This window comes from Amphiura filiformis, chromosome 15, assembly GCF_039555335.1.
Source record: "Amphiura filiformis chromosome 15, Afil_fr2py, whole genome shotgun sequence".
NCBI lineage: Eukaryota > Metazoa > Echinodermata > Ophiuroidea > Amphilepidida > Amphiuridae > Amphiura > Amphiura filiformis.
This window is the reverse complement of record NC_092642.1, coordinates 1,318,384-1,331,679: the sequence shown is the minus strand read 5'-3', so window position 1 is coordinate 1,331,679 and position 13,296 is coordinate 1,318,384. Positions and strand designations below refer to the sequence as shown.

Genomic DNA, 13,296 nt, shown 5'->3' with positions numbered 1-13,296 from the left:
TGACAAACAGTGTAGCCATAATGCAGACCTGCCAGCCGTTCCAATTTAATCGGATTCGTTCCGATTTTTTAGTTTAAAATTTGGAACAGCCCGATTTCCTGAAAACTCAAAATTAAAAATCGCAAAAAAAATTTACCAAATAATGTACGGTTTACATCAAATTTTAATTTTGTGTTATTCTTCATGCTGCATAATGCTGAAATGATATTAGTAATAACTGTCAGATTTCTGTCCATTTTAGGCTGAAATAGCTGCCAGGTAAAGTGAAAGGAAACCCAACTGGCTATTTTGGCTGTATGGAATTCCAATGGGGGACTTCATGTCTGAATATGACATGTCAAAATTGCTCTGTTGATCTGACAAATTTGGTTAATTTGTGTCATTTGAAACGTATAAAAAGAATGTGTACTATCTATTTGTATTACCAATTAAAATTTAGGGTTGGGTGAAAGGAAAATCTGAAATGTAGTACTGGAAAAGTGAAAAGTATTTTTTTTGCATTCCATTTATTTTCACTCTTTCCATGCTCCAATTTTCAACCTTTACAATATTATCGTAAAGCTGATGATTTCTCTGCATTGGTTATAGGTATTGTTTGTGTTGCATATAGTATACAGTGATCCCTGTGTATGGTACACTTTTTCCGCTTGAATACATAACAAAATGAACTTTTGATATCAGGGTGAATGAATACAATATAAACATTGGAATTTGGGAAGTGATAGTGTTGACACAATTATTTCATAAACATTGAAGCTCATATATTTAAATATATCATATTTAATATATTTGGTTTTGGATTTTCATTGAAAAGATCTGAGATTATTATATGTTCCACAACTGTTTGGAGAAACCTTTACAGGTATTATTATCAACTGACTGGTTCACTGACTAACTATGCAGTTAGGAAAAGATCGATTATGCTTAATTTTACGTTACTTATTTTGGACAATGGTCGAGGTTCAATGCTCTTTAACTTTTTCCCAACACTCCAATGTATTATGGAATCAATTGTAACAGATAATGCTCATGAATCTGGGGTAATCTGATATGAAATTGATACTTGGTAAGGCTGAGATTATAAAAGTAAGAGGCTTTTGGTGAGAGAATAATATATGTGACATGATCAAGGGGAATGAGTCACATGTCGGCCCTGGTCGAAAATGAGTTTTACACATGTTTCTAAAGAGGACATTTAGAGCTTTCAGAAACTGAAAACCCCATGTTGATATGACTTTTATTTGTGAAGTTACATCAATTTATCAATCGCTGAAAACAATATAAAACAAAAGAATTTTAACACTTTCTTTGCCAATATCTCAAAATCAATATTAGCGACATCCGACTCATTTCCCTTGATCGTGTCACATATAAACATAGGCTTATTTATGAAAGATGGACTTTTGGACCTTATTTAGTAAGAACTCTGGTGAAAACATAATTTGAAAAACAGCCCAACAGGGCCATGTAGAGTAGTGTATTACTTGTATTAATTGCTTTGTTATTTTAAAACAAGTAATGAAAGCAGTGGTGAATGGATGTTGCCATTCAAGTTGGAAAAAATGGACTTTGGGTGACGGATCCAATACAGGTTTTTTTAATAATAGAGTATGGATTTATCAAAATATGGAGCCTGGGGGATAGCGATGCTGAGAAAAAGGCCCTTATTAACAGCCCAACATATATGTCACCTCCAATATTGAAGTGATCCCCCCCAGGACCACAGCTGCCAGATAAAAAATATCAGCATTATCCAAACTTTATGAAGTGTACTTTTCTGATGTTCTCTTTTTTATTGTTCTCATTTGTCACAATTTATTTCAGGATTTGATTAAAAATCTGAAAGGTGAGCTGAAAGGCAAATTAGAAGGAGTTGTATTAGATTTAATGAGGACACCTGCACAGTTTGATGCTAAGGAACTAAGGAAAGCCATGAAGGTAGGTCTACTACAGGCATGAGAATTTTCAGGCTTTTGCCTGATTTTAGGATGTTTTGTTGTCCAAATTTACACATTTTCGGCCTGTTTTGGGCCTTTTAAGGCCACATTCATGTGCATTGTAGTGCCTGCTACTAGATGCAATGGGCTATTCTATTTGAAATACATACACCTTGAAAGTAACACATGACCTTAGTCTTCCACACAGGAAGTGTGAATTTCAAATGGGGTTACCATGAATGGGTGGCCCCATTTGAAATCTACACCCCCTGTGTGGGAGATTAAGGTCATGTTCTTTCTTAGAGGGTGTGTGGATTTCAAGTGGAATAACACGAGTAACAACATTTTTAGGCCTATCTTATTGGCCTATCTTATGTCATGCAAAAAAATTTAAAACAAGATGTGTAGTGTACACAACAAGTAATGTATTGTATCCATGCAACAATTGCCAACAAATATTGGGCTATTCCAATTGAAATCTTTACACCCCATATGGCAGACATGACCTTAATCTCCTACACAGGGGGTGTAGATTTCAAATAGAGTTGTCCATTCAGGTAACACCATTTGGAATTCACACTCCCTGTGTGGAAGAGTAAGATCATACCGCTCATTCTACAAAATCCGGTGCCAATAGCCTTTTTTCCATTCTTTGGTCCACAAACACTTTGTCGAGCATTTAGGGCATCAAATATGTTGTTTTTCTGGTAGAACTCAACGAGATCTACACAGACATATATAGTTTTCCATACTTTAAATGCTTTCTTCAGCCTGATTAACCCTTGCAAAGGCTCAAAAATCGCTCAAAATGCGTTTCCACTGCTCAAGTGTCACATCTAACCCTGAATATTTTCTTTGAATAAATGCGATTTCTTTACATATTTGTTGTTTTTTAATTAGATAATGCACCATCATATTGTTTATCAACATTATTTTTTAGTGATTAAAACGTCTTTGTGTAATTCTAAAATAAATTGGACTTTCCACCAAAACGCTGTGAGCTACGTTACCCCTTTTTAACACACGTTATTGGAAAGAAGTAAAACAGAGGTATCAATGTAATTTGCGGTTTTTGAAAGGAAACACTCGTAAGTTTTTAAAAATCACAGTAAAAATCGTGATGCTGTAGCATTTTGGCATAGAAATGTTGTAAACATTGAAATTTCGACCGACCATGTTAAGATTGGTGAGCTACGTTACCAGGATTCTGTAGTATGCACTTGTATTAGATGTACTTCCTAATAATATGTGAAAGCTACCAGTGGTCGAACCCCATTTATATTATAATTAACCGACATAACGTTCTAACGTTCGCAAATCACATTAAAAACATTAAAACCAGTGAACTACGTTACTGTGAGCTACGTTACACACTCATTTACGCATCTTCAAAACTTCTATGAAATGGTGAAATCTGTTTTACATTTCACTCAAGTGATCTTTAGATTGCTTTTTATGACCTTGGATTGAGTAAAACCAGCCCATTTTGTAGTCGGTAACGTAGCTCACATTACATTGAGTTTTAGTGTTAAAAAACATCATGACTTCCTGAAAGAAAAATATGCAAGTGGTGTTGGCAATTTTTTACATCTGAAAGTAGTGATACATTTACTCTTAATAAACAAAAAAGCAGGTATTTTTGAACAACTTTTATTTTTTCAATTTTTTTAGTGGATTGGCACCGGATTTTGTAGAATTAGCGATATAGGGGTATATGGATTTCAACTGGAATATTCCATTTATGCAAATGAGGCAAATAATGAATTTAGCATCCAATTAAGGGCTCGGTCACCCGTCCTTACACAATTTTTTTTTGGTGGGACCTAGGAGCACATCAGACACACCAAATTTGAATATGAGGAATGTCCTGATGATATCAAATAATTTTGTTTTGTTGAAATTCACGATATAATTCAAGTTTTATGGCAAATTACTAAAAATTGACATTTTTGGCTTTTAATAGTCCTCAAAGTAAACTAGGTCAACTTTGTCAATCAAATGCTATCTACTTGGAGTGTATAGCTGGGATGAAAATTTTGACCTTTCGTATTGAAGATATACATGAAGTTTCCCAAAAGACCTACACATTTTAGGTCTGAGTTAATTTAAACACATTTTCATTTTTGTACAATTTGGGATTTGGCCCAATGATTTTGTCATAGTAGGGACAAGTTGTTACAGAGTCATTGCACATTTTCATCACTCAGGCATATTTGTTTTATGACATTTTGTTACAAGTTGATGACATTTTGTTACAATTTAATGACATTTTGTTACCTTTTCCTCCAGGGTCTCGGAACAGATGAGGCTGTCCTAATAGAGATTTTATGCACAAGAACAAACCAAGAAATTAAAGCCATTGTTGAAGCTTACAAAAAAGGTGAGGTGATCATATTGAATGAGTATAATTTGTTCATTGATTGCACAAAGGTCATAAGTGCATTGTTATTATTACACACTTACAACCTTTGGATGTGTTTCATTGATAAACATGGCAACTCCTTTAACCAATCGTAAGTCCAAATCCATTGTTCGGAGCGTGAGTGCATGATTGTTGGTAAAATGTTGTTCTTTCATAATTTATAAATTTATCTTGGTTTAATAGCGGCGAGTGGTCAATCACAAACCCGAGGGCTTCATGGCGAGCTGTTAATCGCCCCCGTTTAATTTGTCGCAGGGAGTGATTGTTAGTACCGGTATCTGTGACAAAACCTACTACAAAACACTAAAACAATTGACAAAAGTGTTTTACAAGCATCGTATAATACTTTGTTAAATAGAACACACTTATATCTATAATATGTTAAAGAAATCTTAAATTCAGAGGTTAAAATGAGAGACACTCCTTGCACATCATACATAAGCCTAACATGATACTATGTGATATTAACACTGCGCTACGCATGGTTTTGTTGGCTTGCCCAGCGAAACACCTGTGGTTACCAGTCGCCGACCTAGTGCTTGGCACACAAAGGGTCTCGTGTTCAAATCCTCACCAAAACCAGCTGCTAAGTTCCCAAATTTGGTACAATTGTGCACTTAGTGATAACAGCATGAGAGTTTCCACACATGAAATATGTGGTCCAGAGTATATTTTAAGATGTGGAGGCATTTTGGATTTGACCACTAGTGACCACTAGAGGTCAAGAAGGGTCACACAGGGGTAACAATTTGAAAGTGCTCCAATCTTTTTGAGATTTACACCAAATTTGTCAGGTGCATTACATAGTGACGGATGTCAAACCCAGGGTGTTTTACAAAGTGACGGATGCCAATAGCAAGTTTATCAAGAAATGGACATCAGGAAAAGGTTGAGTAGGTGAATTTATTAGACATTGATTATAAACTTGCCATTAATGTTCAGCAATTTATGTGTCTATTAAAAGTAGACAGTTAAAGTTATTTTCAAAACGGTAAAATGTTGTACGTATCACATATGTAATATATTGCCAAAGTTATCCATCAGTATGGATTTCACAATTTTTGTGAAATCTCAACATCATCACTGTGGATTTTGTGCAGATCCGTCAGTATGTAATACACTCGACGATTTTATTAGCTTTGCGTTTTACATATGTGATACATATTGTATTCAAACAAAGTGCTTCTATTTTTCTTTCTTTGATATTCAGAATTCAGCAGAAATCTAGAAAAGGATGTTGTCTCAGAAACATCCGGTCACTTCCGTCGGTTACTTGTCTCCATGGTACAAGGAGCCAGAGCAGAAGATCCTAGAGTAGACAGGGCTAAGGCCAAGGCTGATGCAAAGGTAAGTGTTATACACCTGTAACAAGGAGCAAGAGCAGAAGATCCTAGAGTAGACAGAGCTAAGGCCAAGGCTGATGCAAAGGTAAGTGTTATAGACCTGTAACAAGGAGCAAGAGCAGAAGATCCTAGAGTAGACAGAGCTAAGGCCAAGGCTGATGCAAAGGTAAGTGTTATACACCTGTAACAAGGAGCAAGAGCAGAAGATCCTAGAGTAGACAGAGCTAAGGCCAAGGCTGATGCAAAGGTAAGTGTTATAGACCTGTAACAAGGAGCAAGAGCAGAAGATCCTAGAGTAGACAGAGCTAAGGCCAAGGCTGATGCAAAGGTAAGTGTTATAGACCTGTAACAAGGAGCAAGAGCAGAAGATCCTAGAGTAGACAGAGCTAAGGCCAAGGCTGATGCAAAGGTAAGTGTTATAGACCTGTAACAAGGAGCAAGAGCAGAAGATCCTAGAGTAGACAGAGCTAAGGCCAAGGCTGATGCAAAGGTAAGTGTTATAGACCTGTAACAAGGAGCAAGAGCAGAAGATCTTAGAGTAGACAGAGCTAAGGCCAAGGCCGATGCAAAGGTAAGTGTTATAGACCTGTAACAAGGATCAAGAGCAGAAGATCCTAGAGTAGACAGAGCTAAGGCCAAGGCTGATGCAAAGGTAAGTGTTATACACCTGTAACAAGGAGCAAGAGCAGAAGATCCTAGAGTAGACAGAGCTAAGGCCAAGGCTGATGCAAAGGTAAGTGTTATAGACCTGTAACAAGGAGCAAGAGCAGAAGATCCTAGAGTAGACAGAGCTAAGGCCAAGGCTGATGCAAAGGTAAGTGTTATAGACCTGTAACAAGGAGCAAGAGCAGAAGATCCTAGAGTAGACAGAGCTAAGGCCAAGGCCGATGCAAAGGTAAGTGTTATAGACCTGTAACAAGGATCAAGAGCAGAAGATCCTAGAGTAGACAGAGCTAAGGCCAAGGCCGATGCAAAGGTAAGTGTTATAGACCTGTAACAAGGAGCAAGAGCAGAAGATCCTAGAGTAGACAGAGCTAAGGCCAAGGCTGATGCAAAGGTAAGTGTCATACACCTGTAACAAGGAGCAAGAGCAGAAGATCCTAGAGTAGACAGAGCTAAGGCCAAGGCCGATGCAAAGGTAAGTGTTATAGACCTGTAACAAGGATCAAGAGCAGAAGATCCTAGAGTAGACAGAGCTAAGGCCAAGGCCGATGCAAAGGTAAGTGTTATAGACCTGTAACAAGGAGCAAGAGCAGAAGATCCTAGAGTAGACAGAGCTAAGGCCAAGGCTGATGCAAAGGTAAGTGTTATAGACCTGTAACAAGGAGCAAGAGCAGAAGATCCTAGAGTAGACAGAGCTAAGGCCAAGGCTGATGCAAAGGTAAGTGTTATAGACCTGTAACAAGGAGCAAGAGCAGAGGATCCTAGAGTAGACAGAGCTAAGGCCAAGGCTGATGCAAAGGTAAGCGTTATAGACCTGTAACAAGGAGCAAGAGCAGAGGATCCTAGAGTAGACAGAGCTAAGGCCAAGGCTGATGCAAAGGTAAGTGTTATAGACCTGTAACAAGGAGCAAGAGCAGAAGATCCTAGAGTAGACAGAGCTAAGGCCAAGGCTGATGCAAAGGTAAGTGTTATAGACCTGTAACAAGGAGCAAGAGCAGAGGATCCTAGAGTAGACAGAGCTAAGGCCAAGGCTGATGCAAAGGTAAGTGTTATAGACCTGTAACAAGGAGCAAGAGCAGAAGATCCTAGAGTAGACAGAGCTAAGGCCAAGGCTGATGCAAAGGTAAGTGTTATAGACCTGTAACAAGGAGCAAGAGCAGAGGATCCTAGAGTAGACAGAGCTAAGGCCAAGGCTGATGCAAAGGTAAGTGTTATAGACCTGTAACAAGGAGCAAGAGCAGAAGATCCTAGAGTAGACAGAGCTAAGGCCAAGGCTGATGCAAAGGTAAGTGTTATAGACCTGTAACAAGGAGCAAGAGCAGAAGATCCTAGAGTAGACAGAGCTAAGGCCAAGGCTGATGCAAAGGTAAGTGTTATAGACCTGTAACAAGGAGCAAGAGCAGAAGATCCTAGAGTAGACAGAGCTAAGGCCAAGGCTGATGCAAAGGTAAGTGTTATAGACCTGTAACAAGGAGCAAGAGCAGAAGATCCTAGAGTAGACAGAGCTAAGGCCAAGGCTGATGCAATGGTAAGTGTTATACACCTGTAACAAGGAGCAAGAGCAGAAGATCCTAGAGTAGACAGAGCTAAGGCCAAGGCTGATGCAAAGGTAAGTGTTATAGACCTGTAACAAGGAGCAAGAGCAGAAGATCCTAGAGTAGACAGAGCTAAGGCCAAGGCTGATGCAAAGGTAAGTGTTATAGACCTGTAACAAGGAGCAAGAGCAGAAGATCCTAGAGTAGACAGAGCTAAGGCCAAGGCTGATGCAAAGGTAAGTGTTATAGACCTGTAACAAGGAGCAAGAGCAGAAGATCCTAGAGTAGACAGAGCTAAGGCCAAGGCTGATGCAAAGGTAAGTGTTATACACCTGTAACAAGGAGCAAGAGCAGAAGATCCTAGAGTAGACAGAGCTAAGGCCAAGGCTGATGCAAAGGTAAGTGTTATAGACCTGTAACAAGGAGCAAGAGCAGAAGATCCTAGAGTAGACAGAGCTAAGGCCAAGGCCGATGCAAAGGTAAGTGTTATAGACCTGTAACAAGGAGCAAGAGCAGAAGATCCTAGAGTAGACAGGGCTAAGGCCAAGGCTGATGCAAAGGTAAGTGTTATAGACCTGTAACAAGGAGCCAGAGCAGAAGATCCTAGAGTAGACAGAGCTAAGGCCAAGGCTGATGCAAAGGTAAGTGTTATAGACCTGTAACAAGGAGCAAGAGCAGAAGATCCTAGAGTAGACAGAGCTAAGGCCAAGGCTGATGCAAAGGTAAGTGTTATAGACCTGTAACAAGGAGCAAGAGCAGAAGATCCTAGAGTAGACAGAGCTAAGGCCAAGGCTGATGCAAAGGTAAGTGTTATAGACCTGTAACAAGGAGCAAGAGCAGAAGATCCTAGAGTAGACAGAGCTAAGGCCAAGGCTGATGCAAAGGTAAGTGTTATAGACCTGTAACAAGGAGCAAGAGCAGAAGCTCCTAGAGTAGACAGAGCTAAGGCCAAGGCTGATGCAAAGGTAAGTGTTATACACCTGTAATATCATCATACATAAATGGGAACTCTGCTGTGCGTTGTACACATCACTTAAGGGGGTATTACACCCCTGTGGTAAATTTGTGACTATTTTTGCATTTTTCTCAAAAAATAATAACACACTGGAAACAAAAGTTATGTACATCATTGGGGCAGGGAATCCAAATTATTACACTGAAATTTCAGTGACTCAAGACAAGCGGTTCAGTATATATGATAGAAAATGGGGTACATCCTAATGGTACCTTATTTCTTATCATAAATAACAAACCGCTTGTCTTGGGTCACTGAAATTCCAGTGTAGTAATTAGATTCCTTGCCCCTATAATATACGTAACTTTTGTTACCACTGTGTTATTAGTTTTTGAGAAAAATGTAAAAATAGACACAACTTTATCGAGGGGTGTAGTACCCCCTTAAGCGACTACAATAATGTCAAGAAAGATATCTTGCACTTCCCACAATGCATTTCTTCCCTGTACTGATTTGCTATTCAATGCAACATTAGTGGTTGATAGTGACGAGAAATACCTCAATTGCAAGATCTGGAAGAACTCTCATAATTGAGGTATTTATTGACCCTACAAGTTTCAAATGAATCTGTGTGTTTCTGCTGTACTTGTGCTTGTAACTTAATTGCCTAAACTTTTTTTCAGGCATTATATGATGCCGGAGAGAAGAAACTTGGCACAGATGAATCCACATTCAACATGATCATGTCATCAAGGAGCTTCCCACAACTCAATGCCACCTTTGAGGAGTACAGTAACCTGTGTAAATATAGCATTGAACAGAGTATAAAGAGAGAAATGTCAGGAGATCTAGAAAAAGGAATGCTCACAATAGGTATGTATTATGTGTAGTGCTAAGTGCACATGCTATTTGTTTGTTTTTTTCACTAGTAAGCTGAATTTATACTCAGCATGCTCAGTGTTATACATTTACAGATCGCCAAGCCCATCGATCGATTCAAATCGCTGAGGCAAAAACGATGTCGCTTTTGCAAGTTGAAAAAAGCTCAACTTCCCAGTGATATCGCTTTACACGTAAACGTGTCAACTAATCGTATACAACCATCAGGATGTATTATTTTGCTAATTAATTTACCTTTCTCGATTATTAACTTTTGGTGATGAAATCATTCAAAACAATAATTATTGACAGCAACTGCTGTTTAAAAAAAAATGTATTTTGTTGCATTTAGAATATTTTAATTGTCGTCTGCAATCGCTATCGCCATGATAATTATAAATGCAAAAGCGACAGGTGATGCATCGCAAAATTCTGCGATTGCCAATCGCTTTCGAAAAGCGGTACATCACAATCGCTCGGCGATCGAGTATAAATTCAGCTTTAGGCCCTATTTAGTAGGGCCATGTCAGGGTTTCTGTAACGCACAAATAGTGTGTATATACTCGTGTTCACACACTTTGTGTACCCCTTTAAATTCAAGTCCAAAGTGCAACACGTACAAAATCTAAAAACATACACATTTAAATATTTCATGATTCAATATAGAAATACCCGATATTTTGACCTGAGAGGGTCTACATCTGCCTTGAATGTCGCCAAAGAGAAGAATTGCTAAAGGGGATAAGTGGTGAAGACAATTTTTGATATCTATGACCCCCCACTTTTTATGTTCTTGAGCGTCTTGGCATAAAAATTGTGGGACAGCAATTCAGTGAAATGAGACACATGTTATTAAAAAGGTCTTCCAAAATTACCCCATGGGCAATGTTTTATACCCCTTCAGAGGAAAAATTCACAATTAAAAGGGTACACACAAATTGATTATATCCCTTCAGCAAAACGCTTAAGAAAAACCCTGCCCCATGTCAATGGAGAAAAAACAGTTACTTTTGCAATATAGCATAAACCTTTCAATAATTGCTCTTGTAAGTAATTACACTTTGTAGATAATAATTAACATTGTGTGTCCTTTTGTATTTTTTCAGTTTCCTGTGTACGGAACACACCCAAATACTTTGCTGAAAAATTATACAAATCAATGAAGGTGAGTTTTGCCATCCCAATTCCTAAAAGCCAATATAAGCATCGTTAGGATGATAAATACTCAAATGGTAGTAGTTGATCCTAAAAATATCAAACAGTAATTAACCAATCAGTTGTCTAGAATTTATGTATGAGTGATATAAATTTGCTTTCTCTGTGAGTGCTGCTGTGGTGAACATCATGACTAAACAGGGGTTTAGTACACAACTGTATGGCTCACTCTCCATGTCACTGACAATGGTTTACAGCCTCTCATAGCACTCTCATCATACATTAGGCTATTCCAGTTAAAATCCATACCCCCGGTATAGAAGACATGACCTTAATCTCCCACACAAGGGGTGTAGATTTTAAATAGAATCACCCATTCAGGTAACCCCATTTGAAATTCACATTTCGTGTTTGGATGATAAAAGTCATGTCTTCCATAGGGAGTGTATGGATTTCAACTGGAATAGCCCATTTTGGAGCAGAAGACCTGAATGGGTGACTCCATTTGAAATTCTCACTCACTGTGTGGAAGATTAAGGTCATATCTTTCATAGGAGGTGTATGGATTTTGTATGGAATAGTCCATTTATCCAAATCTATATGCACCGTGGAGAAGGCAGAAGTCTGAATTATGTACTCTACAGATGTCACCATTTAAATTCAGACTTACCCTTCCCAGCAAGTCGCCACAGCTATACTTTGATCAGCAGGTAATCGGCAGGAATTGTTAGGCTTTTACCACTACACCAAAAAGTAGACCCATGCTAAGAGTTAAAGGAGTATTTCGTGATCCTAGCATCCTCTTTTTATGACATTTTTCAGTACATATCCACGAAAAAAGCCTATTCCCAAAATTTCAGTTGATTCCGAATTTCCGTTTGTGAGTTATGCATGATTATCTGTATTACACAGCTCCATAGACAATACGTTGTAATTTCGTTCTGGTGCACCAGAACGAAATTCAAATTTCGCGATATCTTTGCTGAACAAATTAATCTGCAAGAAATATTTAGTACATAAACATTATGTAGCCAGAGTATTCCAGTGATATAAAAATCTCAACTTTTTTTGAGAAAAGTGGGGGGATGAGGCTGTGGATCACGAAATGCCCTTTTAAGTTGACCTGTCTGGTTTACATTGGCGTATCAAAGAAAGTAGATGATAAAGTATAGGACTTGAATTAATAATTTGGGATGTTTCTGGCAAGATGTCTGAAGACAATTCTCGAAATAAAATATATTGATATTCATCCGCGATGTTATAAGGCCCGCCGATTACGAGCTGATCAAACTAGCTAGAAATTAACCTGAGGCCTTATGCACTAGAGGCAAGTACACTCAGCATGCGCTCCCTCAGAGCAAACAGCGCCTGTTAAACTGTTTATTATATTTTTCTGCAGGGTCTTGGCACTGATGATGACACATTAGTACGTATAGTAGTATCTCGATGTGAGATAGATATGGTAGAGATCAAGCAGGAATTCCACAGGCAATACAACCAGACTCTGGGAAAATTTATAGCGGTGAGTTTGAATTACTTGTTTAGGACTTAATATTTGTGTATTCATAAATAAAATGCAAAAGTGTTAGACATATTTTGCATGTTAGGGTGTGATGTAGTCCAGATGTAGGTTGCTCTGACTGTTTGGACATTGATTTAACGTCAGAGAAGACATACACTTGTAAATTCAAGGTATATGTGCTACCCACACTAGCAACAGCACTTTTTCTAGATGTTTTTTCTGACTTAACTGAAGAAGAAAACCAGAATGGTAAAATAGTACATACATGTAGTCTAAATTGTCACACAAATGCTATTTGGCACATTTTCAGTCTTTCGTTATTACAAAATGACAAAAAAATGTTCACAATACGCAGTGCAGGAGTGATATGGGACATAACAGATGGCAAGTTTTGGCAAAATCCAAAGTTGGTGTAGCCCAGAAAAACATCCAAACTATGTGGAATTTTTTTAATACACGCAATCCTGTAGCCTAGTAGGCACTAGCATGGTATGCACTATGCTGCAGGAACTAAGCTATATATGGTTTGCTACAAACACCATGTACATGTGTCTGTATGCTCTGCACGAACTTAATTGTGGGATTTGATATGCGCCCAGTGAAATATGCATGTACAGGGTGTCCCAGAAAAAATTACCGAGTGAATAAAATTGACTGTAATTCGAGAAATAGACATCAGAATCACAACATTCAAAATGTAGCGCATAGCCTATTTTGTTGTGCATCACATACGAAAATTTTGTTTGATTCAGTTGACTGGTTCCGAAGAAATGAACGATTGTATAATGCGTGCATCAATGCAGTTCATTCCAAGTTTGAGCAACAGGAGCTTTGCACATCAATTTCTTCCGAAAACATTAATGTGTGTGAGAAATTTTTAAGCCA

The 13,296-nt window shown here is 38.3% G+C and overlaps 1 protein-coding gene across 1 annotated transcript in view; it reads left to right on the top strand.

Moving 5' to 3' along the window:
- The window catches only part of LOC140171132 (annexin-B12-like), a 41,026-nt gene that overhangs the window by 22,960 nt on the left and 4,770 nt on the right, over positions 1–13,296 (top strand). Inside the window, exons 9-14 of the mRNA XM_072194313.1 lie at positions 1,825–1,938; positions 4,227–4,317; positions 5,570–5,706; positions 9,539–9,728; positions 10,841–10,899; positions 12,289–12,411. Of these exons, the coding sequence (XP_072050414.1) occupies positions 1,825–1,938; positions 4,227–4,317; positions 5,570–5,706; positions 9,539–9,728; positions 10,841–10,899; positions 12,289–12,411 (714 nt within the window). The remainder of the gene's footprint in view (positions 1–1,824; positions 1,939–4,226; positions 4,318–5,569; positions 5,707–9,538; positions 9,729–10,840; positions 10,900–12,288; positions 12,412–13,296) is intronic.